Source organism: Kogia breviceps, chromosome 3 (assembly GCF_026419965.1).
Source record: "Kogia breviceps isolate mKogBre1 chromosome 3, mKogBre1 haplotype 1, whole genome shotgun sequence".
NCBI classification, from domain to species: Eukaryota; Metazoa; Chordata; class Mammalia; order Artiodactyla; family Physeteridae; genus Kogia; species Kogia breviceps.
The window spans coordinates 38,568,702-38,582,172 of NC_081312.1; the positions used below are offsets into that span (position 1 = coordinate 38,568,702).

Below are 13,471 nucleotides of genomic sequence, written 5' to 3' on the forward strand. Positions count from 1 at the left end.
CTGATGATTGGGAAAGCATCAGGAATAGGGTTTTATAGGCCTGTAGTGCTTGACTGAGTTCTGTTTTGTAAATTCTCAGACTATTGGTGAGTTTCTCTTAGAAAAAAATAGATGACTTAAAATGTTAGGAAATGTTTGTGGTCTGTGGAAATGCACTCTTTAATCTATGTTTTGTATGTGCCGTAGTAATAGCATATGTCTCCTTTAATTTCTCTTCTTTATTTTCCCTCCATTGGCTCTCCTTGTACGTATTTCAGAAAAATCCTCATAAATAGTGAGAATGCCAATGCAGTATATGTGTAATGCAGAGTCTTCACATTTCATTGTAATATGGGAGTGTAAATAAGACCATGCAAGCTGAAACCATGTAATAGGATATTAATACTCAATTGTAAAATTATGATTGTTCTGTGACCTTTAACAGTGTTTGTCAAAGCATTAAAAAATCTTACTGTTGGTTATAAGTGCAGGTAAATGAAAATAATAGTCAAAGTAATATTTATTTTGTACGTTAGAGTATTTAGTGATCTATAACATTAGAAACATTGAGATGAAAGTGTTTCATTTCTTTGTAAAAAGCTATCACAAGTCATTTGAACAATTCTTACATTCTTGTAATATATTTTATGATATGAAGAGAGCATTTTTTTAAATCTCTTAGCAAACAGTCATACTTGTTTTAAGTTTGAATCCACTTCAACTTATCCTTCCACTTTCAGTATCGTGAATTACCTCCTAGGGCTCCTTTAATGTGAAGATTTTTTTTACTGGCATGACTTCCTTTGGGAAACCTTGGTCTTTCTTGTAACAGGCCCTTTCCTGATTTATGTTGATAGGTTTGTCCTCACTAGGTTCCTCTGCCTGCATATCTAGAGCCTCTCAAATGACAGCAGTGTCACCATTCCCACTATTATAGAAGAAATAACTTCATTTATGTTTAATTTGAATTTAACTTACAGCATTATCACTTTACATTTCTTTGGTAGACTTTAATCTTTGATGGCGAATTCCTGCTTTTGTTTACCCATTTTTGTAAAATGTCATATTAGTTTACCACTGAGAGACAAGGAGACAACACAACTACACACTTTGCTTTCTGTGCATGAACTGAGTAGTAGTAGATGCACAGTAATACTGACAGGCTTTAAAAGAATTGGTGTGATTTGTCATTGATTGTAATGTGTACTTGCTATTTACTAGTGACTTCTAGACTGATGAGCTAGCAGCAAAGTTTATACTTTATGCTATCATTCACAGTTAATATACTATGAAAACCAAAATTTAAACTGTGTTGTTGGGAAACTGGTATTATTTAACTAAAGCATAGTAACTAAAATTGCTGCATATTGGACTTGTGTAAAGTGAAGACTGCTTCTCTCTTTCTCTATGTTCAAAATAACTTCTATAGCTAGATTTTAGCAGGAAGTTTAGCAGTCATGGTTAAAACAAGGTTTAAATATTTTAGTTCATTTTGTGGAGCAACGTTATATTTTGTAACTAAATCCGAATACTTAATTTAAAAAAGTCAAATATATGATTTTATGTAGCATTTGAAAAGGAACACAAAACTGAAATGGATTGTTTGGTGTTTTTTCCAGTTTTATGTATGGAGAATTGACTGACAAGAAAACCATTGAGAAAGTCAGGCAGACTTTTGACAACTACGAGTCAAACTGCTTTGAAGTTCTTTTGTACAAGAAAAACAGTAGGTATCTATATTACCAATAAGGTGTGTCAACTCTTTATTAATATTACGTCTTGGTAAGCAGTAGTTAAGCTATAGTGTAGAGAGAATATGAAACTTTTATTGCTTCTCTTGGCAGGAGGTACTTGTAAAAATTAGGTAGCAAAATTAATAAATAATACTTATGAAAAGCAACCTTTTGAGGACTGAAAGAAAAATATAATGCATTTCGAATGTGATTTTTTTTGTGTGTCAGGTGGCAAAATGTTCTGTGATTAATACTCATGGTAAAGATCCTATCCTATAGTTGTGACAGCGACTAAAAATGACAGAGAAATTCATTCATTTCTTCTTACAGTTAAAGGGAAAGTTGATTGGTGTCAATGGGTATGTGTGATTACCTTTCTATGCATATGTAGATGACGTGAGTATATGGTATCTGCCTGAGGTGAATCTTTACCAGTATGACTGTTTGCTAGACTCAGACTGTTTTTGTGCTAGACTTTTGACTGGAAGTAGTCATTACTTTCAGGATGGGCCATTCACATCTGGTAACTTTGTGTTGATTGTTGTTTGCTGTTTTCCATGATGGGATTTGTGGGTGGTCAATTGTCTGTTATATAATCACATAAGACCTCATGATATGGGTCTTAGGCAATTATGGGAGAGTCTGATAAGACTCTCCATTGGAGTTTGGAGGAAAAAAACAAACAAACAAAAAACCAACTAGTACACTCATCAACCAAGTCTCCTTTTTAATTTGTTTTCTTTGAATCTCACTTACTTTATTTCTTTTTTGTTGCATTTCCAAACAGTTTTTTTTTTTAAAGGTCACTGCATAAGATGAGTCAACTTATTTAGTGTTAATGTTAAATGATAGCAAAGCCAATTATTCTTTTTAGTGGAAATTGATGGTTACTAAATTCTTCCCCAGTTCAGGAAGCATTCTAGCTTCAACAGGAAGCACTTGTACTGTGTTTAGTGCTGGTTGGGTTTTGTGGAGCATAATTTATCCTCTCCATTGTACCGTAAACATTTGTTCTCTATGGAATATTTAGAATTGAATTTAGGTTTCTCTTTTTATTAATAGACCATCATAGGGATAACAACAACCATAGGCATTGCTTCACAGTAACAGTGACGTTCCATTACCAGTAGCACCTGGTTATGGGAGCACCGGTCTTCAGTGGTTTTATTTAAGGAACGTCCTATCATCTTATCTTTCATTTTAGAATCAAGGCTGAAAATGTATTTCTCTTTGACATCATAGCCAAATGTCCGTTGGCTTACCAACTAGAAAACAATCCATTCTGAATGATCAGCTCTGTCTTCTACAAGAGAAAAGCCAGTCTCTAGGTGCTTTCTGGTTTTTTTTCACTAGGTCCAAATACATACTGATAAGCTGTAGTAGACCCATATGCCAAAACTCCCTTTTATTTTTTTTTTTGTTTTTTTGCTGTGCCACAAGTCTTGTGGGATCTTAATTCCCCAACCAGGGATCAAACTTGTGCCCCCTGCCTTGGAAGTACAGAGTCCTAACCACTGGACCACCAGGGAATGCCCCCTGTCATTTTCATATAGGGTTATTTTCCCTTGAATGACTTCCATATGTACCTCGAGTTTAGCAAATAATTTAAGAATATTCCATATTACTAGGGTCATTTCACCCTGGCATTTAAACAGAATAAACGAATCTTTTTCTGATTTTAAAGCTTCAAAGCCAAGTCCGTAGTGTCTGATTTTCTCAAAAATACCTTTGTGGAAATTTTCTTTTGTTTAGATCCTTTAAATCATGTTAACAATAGCTTTAATATTTCATTTCCAAAAGTTTCCTTCCAAGGTGGTTTGGATAGTTTGCTTTATTTTAATAGCTTGTAATAATTGTCTGACCTTTGTTGAGACCTGTATGGTTCTTTTCAGATCTATACACTATCTATACACATGTAGCTGTCTGCTTAGAGCCAGTAGGAGTTATGGCCCATAGCACTATAGATTAAAACTCCTGTCTCTTCTGGAAAGTATCTGCATTGAGTTTTTTTTTCTTTACTATGAAAAATAGATATTATCTATGCATTATAAGGCAGTTCTACCATACTTAAAAGCAGCTTTAAAAAATCTTGTAAATAGCTGAAGGCTTTTGAACAACAACTGAAAAAAGTGTGTTCTTATGACGTTTTTTAAGGTTAGAAAAATTCACATGCCTGTAGAGAACTGTTTTGGGAATGCCTGAATGCCAAGTCCTCCCAACACTTCCATTAAATAATTAGCTAAATACCATTTGCATACAGGGAGATTGAGGTATCTGATTTAATATGTGTCATGATTGACATTTCAGTTTGCAGCCTCTATTCTTTAGGTCCATTGCTCTGATTAACAGTGGGCTGCTTCTACTGTTGAGAAAGAAGCAGTGCCTCTGGGATGATGACTGAATATGGATCTTTCTGTTTACACAAAGGCAGAACTGTGATAGCTAGGGCAACTCCAAATAATCAATGCCAGGGCACTGCCTCAAGTTTCCAGCAGCTACAGGCCTCTCTACCTAACCCTCCCAGACTTCCCGTCTCCTTGAACCCCAAATCCAGAATATGGATATTTCACCAGCCACTCAGCAAAAACTCAGCCTACTTGGAGAAGTCTGAGCCTGTGACTAAACCTGAAAATAGTATACCGTGATATCTGAAAACAATTTTAAAAACAGCTCTGACTCAATGCCAAAATTTGAAAAGTTGCTGTTTTCATAGGAAGGTATGGACTGTAACATCATCTCTTTCTGCTCAGATTTCTAGCAGACCTTGGAAAACGACTTATTTTTAATGCCCCTTTCTCTCTGTTTATAACCCTGCTGTCTCAAGCTCACTGTGTTGGAACAGCCATAGGCCATGTATCTGCTAGCATCTGGGCCTGGTGATTTGTCAAACTGTGTACATCACTCACAGTTCCTGGACACACTGTGTAAAATAAGAAGCAGAAAGCAAAGAACAAGCCTTTCTGGGAGATGGTGTGATTGTTTTTGAGGTCCCTGTCTCATCCTGTAATCATTTTGGAAAAGGCCATGTCCTTCTGTAGGCCCCCTGGGGTTGCAAAGGACCTGGTTGTCAGAACTGAATATTTATAGAAATCTCCTCTCTCGAATTCCCTGACTTCTAGCAGCCAGTAGTTAAGTCACCCATTCTTGGGTAAATGGCAAATTCCCCTTTGTGGTGATATCAAAAATACCTGACAATTTTTGGCCACAGGTGTGGAGGTGCTTCTTATTGGTTTTCATTGGAAGTCACTAACAGGCTATCAACTCTCACCTAGAGATTATTAACAGCTACACATTTCACTCCCCAAATCCCAAACTGACAAAAGACTTTATGTCTTTAAGAATGAATATTTGGAGAGGCTTTACTGCCTGTGGCTTGGAAAGACTATAATGGAAAATGTGTCTTTTTGATTCTGATGGAACATTCCCTCAGTGTTTTATCATTTAATGGGTAATTACTCCTTTGAAGGCATTTCTTGTGTCTTCAGATATTTATCATTTGACCCATTGCCAGTTTCTAATTTGTCCAAATCCTAAGCCTTGAATGCTTTGAAACTGTGTCCTCCGGAGTCTGTAGGAGCCACTGTTTGAAGAACATGGTGACAGAGACCAGCCTCATGCTTTGAGCGAGGGAGGTTGGAAGCAGTGTCTCATGAAGATGCCTGAGACTTTCAAGGCCTGAGGACATGTTTTTTTTTTTTCTTTAACATTGCCTTAAAGGCTTCAGGTATAACGCTGTGTACATCAGGCTTCTAGTGTTGCTGACATCGATCTCTCTGATGTGGGGATGTGGTCAGAGCCACAGAGTTATAAGTCTATCTGATGAAAGAGTCTTGAGATAGAAGGAACATTTCAAAAGTTTCTCAAAGAGGAATACTTATCAGAGCATCAGGTATTGATGTTGAAGTTGACTGGAAACACTTCTCAAAGTGACAAGGAGGAATGCTCACACTTGGTGAGACTATGGAAAGGAGGTGGTGAGAGCAGCAGTGAGTAGGGACCCAGATCTAAAGGTGATGCTGGCATTGCTTAAATAGCAAGTCTGCCTTTATTCCACTGCATTGTAAAATGACACCCCATGCTTTACTTTCAAATTTTGATATTTTGGGTTGAAAAATATGTTCATTAATTTTTGAGCAACTGGTAGTTGATATAAAATGAAAGGTGTTTTGATTCTTTTCAGTAATTAAAATACTCTTGTTTTGGTGCTGATTTCTGGCATAGCAGTTGGCAGCTGAAGGAGGAGGGAAAGCGGGAGACGATATCATCGTGGTAGTTATGTCATGCTCTGTTGTCCTTTCTGTCTTTTACAGGGACCCCTGTTTGGTTTTATATGCAAATTGCACCAATAAGAAATGAACATGAAAAGGTGGTTTTGTTCCTATGCACTTTCAAGGACATTACGTTGTTCAAACAGCCAATAGAGGATGATTCAACAAAAGGTAATTTTCAAAGGAATTACCATACTTAAGGATTAGCCTGTCATTTAAATATATTATTATTATTATTTTAACAGCATCCATTGGTTGAACTTGAAAACAAAATTTTACTGCGTGGCCGTTCTTTTGCTTTATTCATTCTAGTAATTGTCCAGAATCAGTTTTATTCAATCATATTGTTTGAATGGAATAGAATAGAATATTCTAGAAGAATAGAATATTGAATATAGAATATAGAATATTGAAATATTCATTGGTTAACTTAAATTATAAGTTAAATTATAAGATGAATTGAGATGAGATATAAGGAAGAGATTTCATAGAGCATTATTAATTTTGAATCAATATAATGGGAGTTTCAGCACCTTCTATCATACTGAGCTTTAGAAACAAAGCTTGTGGGATTGTTTGGGTGATGTCCTATTAGAACACAGTTGATTAGTTGATTGAATTTTGTTACATTGATTGGAGCTTGATTAGTTGACTTTTCCAGGTTACTTTTCTCCCTTTATTTATTTGGTTGTTGTAGATTCTCTTGGGAAGATGATGTTTAATTACGTAAAGAACAATTTTGTCATCCAGAAAGCGGCTGGCAAAATGCAAACATTCTGATTGGAGTCTTATTGACTATAATATTCAGAGAGACTGCTATAGAAAACATTAGTCAGTGGCATGTGCTTTTACCCCCTTTTATATATAATTTACTCTCATTTTATTCTCTCCAATTATGTTTAAATTAGAAACTGGTGTCATATAAATGAAGAATTTCAAATACCCTCAGAAGATTTTATGAAACATTATTTTTAATACTATCTTAGGAGACTAAAAATGGAATGTTTTCTTTACATTTAGCAAACATTGTCTTTTCTTACCTCTTTAAAAAAACTGGCACAGAAGTTTTAATCTTTTCAACTGTAATCATAATCATAGAAAAATTGCATTAGGTTTATTTCCTGCATATGAATTCATATGTATATTGTATAAGTGTGTATGTGTATACACATAAGCTTAGTTTCTGGTTAGCAACAGATTGCAAGAGGAAAATTTTATGACGTGCAGAGCCTTTAAAGTATGAGAGAAATTCATTTGTGACTATTTCTGAAAATGTGTGTGTTAAATCATCTCCTGGAAGATCGAATATTCACTTTTTGACATGTACTACCTGTTTCTCTGCCTTTACTCATAGGGCCGGTGTCTAGGAAGTTTAGGATAAATTTAAATACTATTTTTATTTTTATTTATTTATTTATTGTGGTACGCGGGCCTCTCACTGTTGTGGCCTCTCCCATTGCGGAGCACAGGCTCTGGACACGCAGGCTCAGAGGCCATGGCTCACGGGCCCAGCTGCTCTGCGGTATGTGGGATCTTCCCGGACCGGGGCACGAACCCGTGCTCCCTGCATTGGCAGGCGGACTCTCAACCACTGCGCCACCAGGGAAGCCCCAATACTATTTTTAAATAGAATAGTCTTTTAATAGTGTTTAGGTTTAATGCTCCTTCGTTTTAAAATTCAAGGTGCTCCATCTAATAGCAGTAGAATACATATTCTTCTCAAACTTACATGGAACATTCACTAGATAGATCATATTCCAGCCATAAAACATACTCTGACAAATTTAAAAGGATAGAAATCTTGCAAGGTATGTTCTTAGATCACAGTGGAGTTAAACTAGAAATCAATGAGAGAACGACAACTAGAAAACCCCCAAATATTTGGAAATTAACACATTTCTAAATAGCCCATGGGTTAAAGAAGAAGCCTTAAGATAAATTAGAAAAATATTTTGAACCAAATGAAAATTAAAATACAACATATCAAATTTCTGAGATGCAGCAAAAGCAGTGCTTAGAGGAAAATGTATGTCATTAAATGCATATATTTGAATGAAGAAAGTTATAAAATTAATAACCTAAGCTTCCACCTTAGAAAACTAGACAAAGAAGAGCAATTTAAGCCAAAGCAAGCTAAAGACAAGAAGTAATAAACTTTAGAGTAGAAATCAATGAAATAGAAAACAGAAAAAACATTTGAGAGAATCACTGTAACTCAAAGCTGACACTTAGAAAAGAATATTAAAGTTAACAAACCTCTAGCCAGGCTAACAAAGAAAAATGGAGAAGACACAAATTACCAATACAAAGAATTAAAGAAGGGCCATTACAACATATTTTGTGAGCATGAAAGCATGTAAAGAAATACTTTGAACTACTTGATAGCCATTGAATTGATAACTTAATTAAAGTGGGCCAATTCCTTGAAAGACACAAACTACCAGAACACACACTAGGAGAAACAGGTAACCTGAATTGTCCTATATCTATTAAATAAGTATAATAATTAATAAATAATAATTAATAAACTTCCCAAATAAGAAATGCAGATGGTTTCATTGGTGAATTCAGTCTCTTCCAGAAAATAGTAGTACAGAGAACTCTCCTAACTAATTCTATGAGGCCAGCTGTACCATCATACCAAATCCAGAAGAATTACAAACCAACATTTCTCATGAGTGTAGATGTAAAAATCTTCAACAAAAGTAGATTGCAATGACATATTAAAAGAATTACACATAACGACCACCTGGGATTTCTTCCACATATGCAAAGCTGGTTCAATATTCAAAAAACAATCACTCTAATTCATTGTACCAACAGAGAGTAAAGAAGAAAATTCATTTGATCATATCAGTTGGCATAGAAAAAGCATTTCACAATACCCAACACCTGTTCATGATAAAACTCTCAGCAAAGTAGGAATAGAGGGGAACTTCCTCAACTTGATGAGAAACATCTATGGAAAACCTGCAGCTAATAGCTGACTGTATCTTAAAGTGCTATATATATTTTAAAAAAATTTTATTTTATATTGGAGTAGAGTTGATTAACAATGTTGTGTTAGTTTCAGGTGTACAGCAAAATGACTCAGTTATACACATATACATGTATCTATTCTTTTTAAAATTATTTTCCTATTTAGGTTATTACAGAGTATTGAGCAGAGTTTCCTGTGCTATACAGTAGGTCCTTGCTGGTTATCTATTTTAAATATAGCAGTGTGTACATGTCAATACCAAATTCCCAATCTGTCCCTCCTACCCACCCTTACCCCCTGGCAACAATAAGTTCGTTCTCTAAGTCTGTGAGTCTGTTTCTGTTTTGTAAATAAGTTCGTTTGTATCATTTTTTTTTTAAGATTCTGCATATAAGCAATATCATATAATATTTGTCTTTCTCTGTCTGACTTACTTCACTTAGTATGATAATCTCCAGGTCCATCCATGTTGCTGCAAATGGCATTATTTCATTCTTGTTAATGGCTGAGTAATATTCCATTGTATATGTGTGTCACATCTTCTATATCCATTCATCTGTTGATGGGCATTTAGGTTGCTTAAATGTCTTGGCTATTGTAAACAGTACTGCAATGAACATTGAGGTGCATGTAACCTTTCAAATCATGTTTTTCTCTGGATATATGTCCAGGAGTGGGATTGCTCTCCAGCATTTATTATTTGTAGTTTATATATATGTCAATCCCAGTCTCCCAGTTCGTTCCACCCCTCTTCCCCACTTGGTAACCATAAGTTTGTTCTTTACATCTGTGACTGTATTTCTGCTTTGCTGATAAGTTCATCTGTACCATTTTTTTAGAATCCACATATAAGTGATATTATTTGATATTTGTTTTCTTTCTGACTTACTTCACTCTGTATGACAATCTCTAGGTCCATCCACGTCTCTGAAAATGGCACTATTTCATTCTTTTTTATGGTTGAGTAATATTCCATTGTATATATGTACCAGATCTTCTTTATCCATCCCTCTGTCTATGGACATTTACATTGTTTCCATGTCCTGGCTATTGTAAACAGTGCTGTAATGAACATCGGGGTACATGCATCTTTTTGAATTATGGTTTTCTCTGGATATATGCCTAGGAGAGGGATTGCTGGGTCATAGGGTAGCTCTATTTTAGTTTTTAAGGAAGCTCCATACTGTTCTCCACAGTGGCTGTACCAATTTACATTCCCACCAACAGTGTAGGAGGGTTCCCTTGTAGACTTTTTGATGATGACCATTCTGACTGGTGTGAGGTGATATCTCATTGTAGTTTTGATTTGCATTTCTTTAATAATTAACAATGTTGAGCATCTTTCCATGTGCCTCTTGGCCATCTGTATGTCTTTGGAGAAATGTTTATTTAGGTCTTCTGCCTAGTTTTTGATCGGGTTGTTTGGTTTTTTGATATTGAGCTACATGAGTTGTTTGTAAATTTTGCTAAAGAGTTATATTTTAAAATAAAATACAAATGACTGGCATATGACTTGTGACCTAACATATTCTTCAAATGAATTTCTCTTGCCATCACACATGAATGATAGTCAGACTGAGTAAAAAGCTTTTATGTCATAGACTTTTCCCTCAAAAAATTTACACTTTTATTTACATTTATATTTGATGATTATTGATTTTTCTCATTTACTTTAAGTGATTTCATGGCACAGCTAAAGTTGGCCAAGAAAAGTATAGTACTTTCTCACAGTTCTGACCTGCTGAACGTTAATGATGGTGTCTATTTATGGAAACTGAAAGTTGGCAGCATTTTACAATGAGGCTGGGGAAAGGGTGCTAATACTGAAGGGCTGACCTTTATTTCTCAAGTTAGTACCACTCTATTTATTTGCCTCTACCTCCATCTCTCTGCCTCCTCACATCCACTCATTGAGCTCCTTTTCTTTTAAATGCATAATTTTATTCTTACAAAAATGAACTCCATTCAAACAAACTCCAGACAACTCAGACCACTTGATTTTTGAGCTATGTGTTCTATAGAGATGTAAATTAGAATTTATAGGTTAAATCAAACCCCATTGTGAAAAGCATTAGAGTAAAATATCTCTTTCCAGTGCCAGAATTTGTAGTGGAAGAGCTTATTTTAAATAGACTTTTATTTTGAGACTCCTCCACACCTTTCAAATACATAACAGATTTCTGAAAAAGTATTGCACAATGTTACTATGAATGGTGTATATGAGCTACTTTCTATTATTCATGTTAGTTGTAAAGATATGAAAAATTCAAGAGAAATAAAATATTTAAGACCTTAAGCAATCATCCTACTATCCCTATGAAGCTAGCAGTATCAGAAGGTATGTTTTGAAAACTTGGCACAAAACTGTATCTTTCAACTTTTTAAATTGAGCCAAGGGGACCATGGAACTTTTGGGAAAGAGCAGGTGAGATTTCATGATAATACCATAATATCAAAATGATTTGAGTCTAGAGCATTGAACTTGAACACAGTTGTTATCTTACTTTTGATTCAGCCTTGGGCAACAGTTACTTAACATGAGCCTTCTCATGACTCTTCTAGGAGTATTTATTCTTTTTGTTTATTTTATCTTTTTTTTTTTCCCCAACCAAAAATGCTGATTGAGCAAATCTTATGGTGCAGAGACTGTTCTAGGTCCTGGAGATACAAAGTTCCTTCTGTCACATACTAATGGGGGGAGGGGGAGGCACGACAAACAAGTAAATATATAGTGGAAGTTTTGTTCTGATTGCTCTTATTTTCTCAGTAAAAGAGGAAACACAGTTGTCAACTGAGAGTAAGGATGGTGAGGAGGTGAGGAGGAGGCATGAAACGGTTGTGTAGAGAGTGGAGCAGTGAGTGGCCAAGGTTAAACTTAGCAGGTTTGCTGTGCAGCACTAAGGTCCATGTGAGGCTAGTGGTCATACATTTCAGTAGTATCTATGAGCTTGATTATGTATTTACTCCACCCGTGTTTAGTCACAGGTATATAGATGCTGAAATAGGTGATCTGGATTTAACCAGAGTTGGGATTTGGTCAGGTGAGCAAGATGAAAAGAATCAGGGAGCTCAGGGATCAAGGAGAAGGGATCAGGGAGCCAAGGATGCTTGCAAGGGAGTAGGTTGAGGGTGTTTGCAAAATGTTGAAGCAATACTTAGGTAATAAAGACTTGGCCTAGGACATAGGAAATCGTGTTTTAGGATGCAGAAGAAACAAGGGAATTCACGCATTGGAAAGCCAGGATATAACACTTTTCATTCCAGAACAAGGGCATTTTACCTTCTTAATGTGAAAAGGGGCCAGTGATTGGAGCAAAGGCCCACATCCTTTGAAGATTTGACAAAATCTCCTTCTACTTATATTGGTAATTTTACCAAGAAACTCAGACATATGGGTGAAAGACTTGACTAAACTGGCTAACTGTGAATTTTATTTCTAAATTGTATCTCGGATAGTAACTATGATGGCAGACAACTAATTTGAGCACAGCTCTTATAATGAATCCTATGATCACCAAAACTTCATTCTAGATTAATTTTTCCCTTTAAAGTGAATGGGGGCTTCCCTGGTGGCGCAGTGGTTGAGAATCCGCCTGCCGATGCAGGGGACACGGGTTCGTGCCCTGGTCCGGGAAGATCCCACATGCCGCGGAGCAACTAAGCCCGTGAGCCATGGCCGCTAGGCCTGCGCGTCCGGAGCCTGTGCTCCGCAACGGGAGAGGCCACAGCAGTGAGAGGCCCGCATACCGCAAAAAAAAAAAAAAAAAAAAAGTGAATGGCGCTGAGTGATGTCAACAATATCTTTGACTTATACCATGATGGATGGTAGCAGAAACTATTGAAGGGGAAGAAAACCAGCTTTAATGGAGTAGTTAATATGTATCAGGAGCTTTGTATTCTTTTCTGTTCATTCCTATAATTCTGAAAATTAGTATTATTATCTCCATTTTACTGTTGAAGATCCTGACGCCCACAGTCTGACTGATTTCCAATCTGATGTTCTCTCTATTACACGATGCTGCCTTATCCTTTTCAGCGGAAACATATTGCTGGGGTTTGGCCACCCTAATCCCCTGCTCTCCTTTTTCCCTACAAAGATGAAGCACAAGTTGAGAACACTCTCAACTTGTGCTTTTGTACTGTTTTGAATCAACAGAATTTACTGATAATAATTCAAAGATGCAAAAGTGTTTTTGTTATCTTTTGTTCCTGGTATTGAGGTCTTAGAACTGTTGTTCAGATTATCAGTCAATAGTACCTGATACATCATTTATAATAATACAAAGGGGAAAAATTACAGCCAAGAAATCCATTCTGTTGATTATCCCTATGTGTTCTAAAAGAGATGGTCCTAATCTCTGCCCATTTATACTGTACAGTATTTTCAAAGAGATTCCAAAACTGCCAAGACACTTACGGTGTGAAATATCCTGTGCCAAATAGTTAGGGCATCTTTGTGCCAATAATTGAGACAAAGAAAAACTTCCTGTAGAATGAAAATAACAGCAAAA

At 36.0% G+C, this 13,471-nt stretch overlaps 1 protein-coding gene across 4 annotated transcripts in view; it reads left to right on the forward strand.

The window, feature by feature from the left end:
• The window catches only part of KCNH5 (potassium voltage-gated channel subfamily H member 5), a 325,149-nt gene that overhangs the window by 37,608 nt on the left and 274,070 nt on the right, over nt 1–13,471 (forward strand). For all 4 annotated transcript variants that reach the window (XM_067028368.1, XM_067028369.1, XM_059059059.2 and 1 more), the window contains exons 3-4: nt 1,599–1,705; nt 6,023–6,151. In XM_067028368.1, the coding sequence (XP_066884469.1) occupies nt 1,599–1,705; nt 6,023–6,151 (236 nt within the window). The remainder of the gene's footprint in view (nt 1–1,598; nt 1,706–6,022; nt 6,152–13,471) is intronic.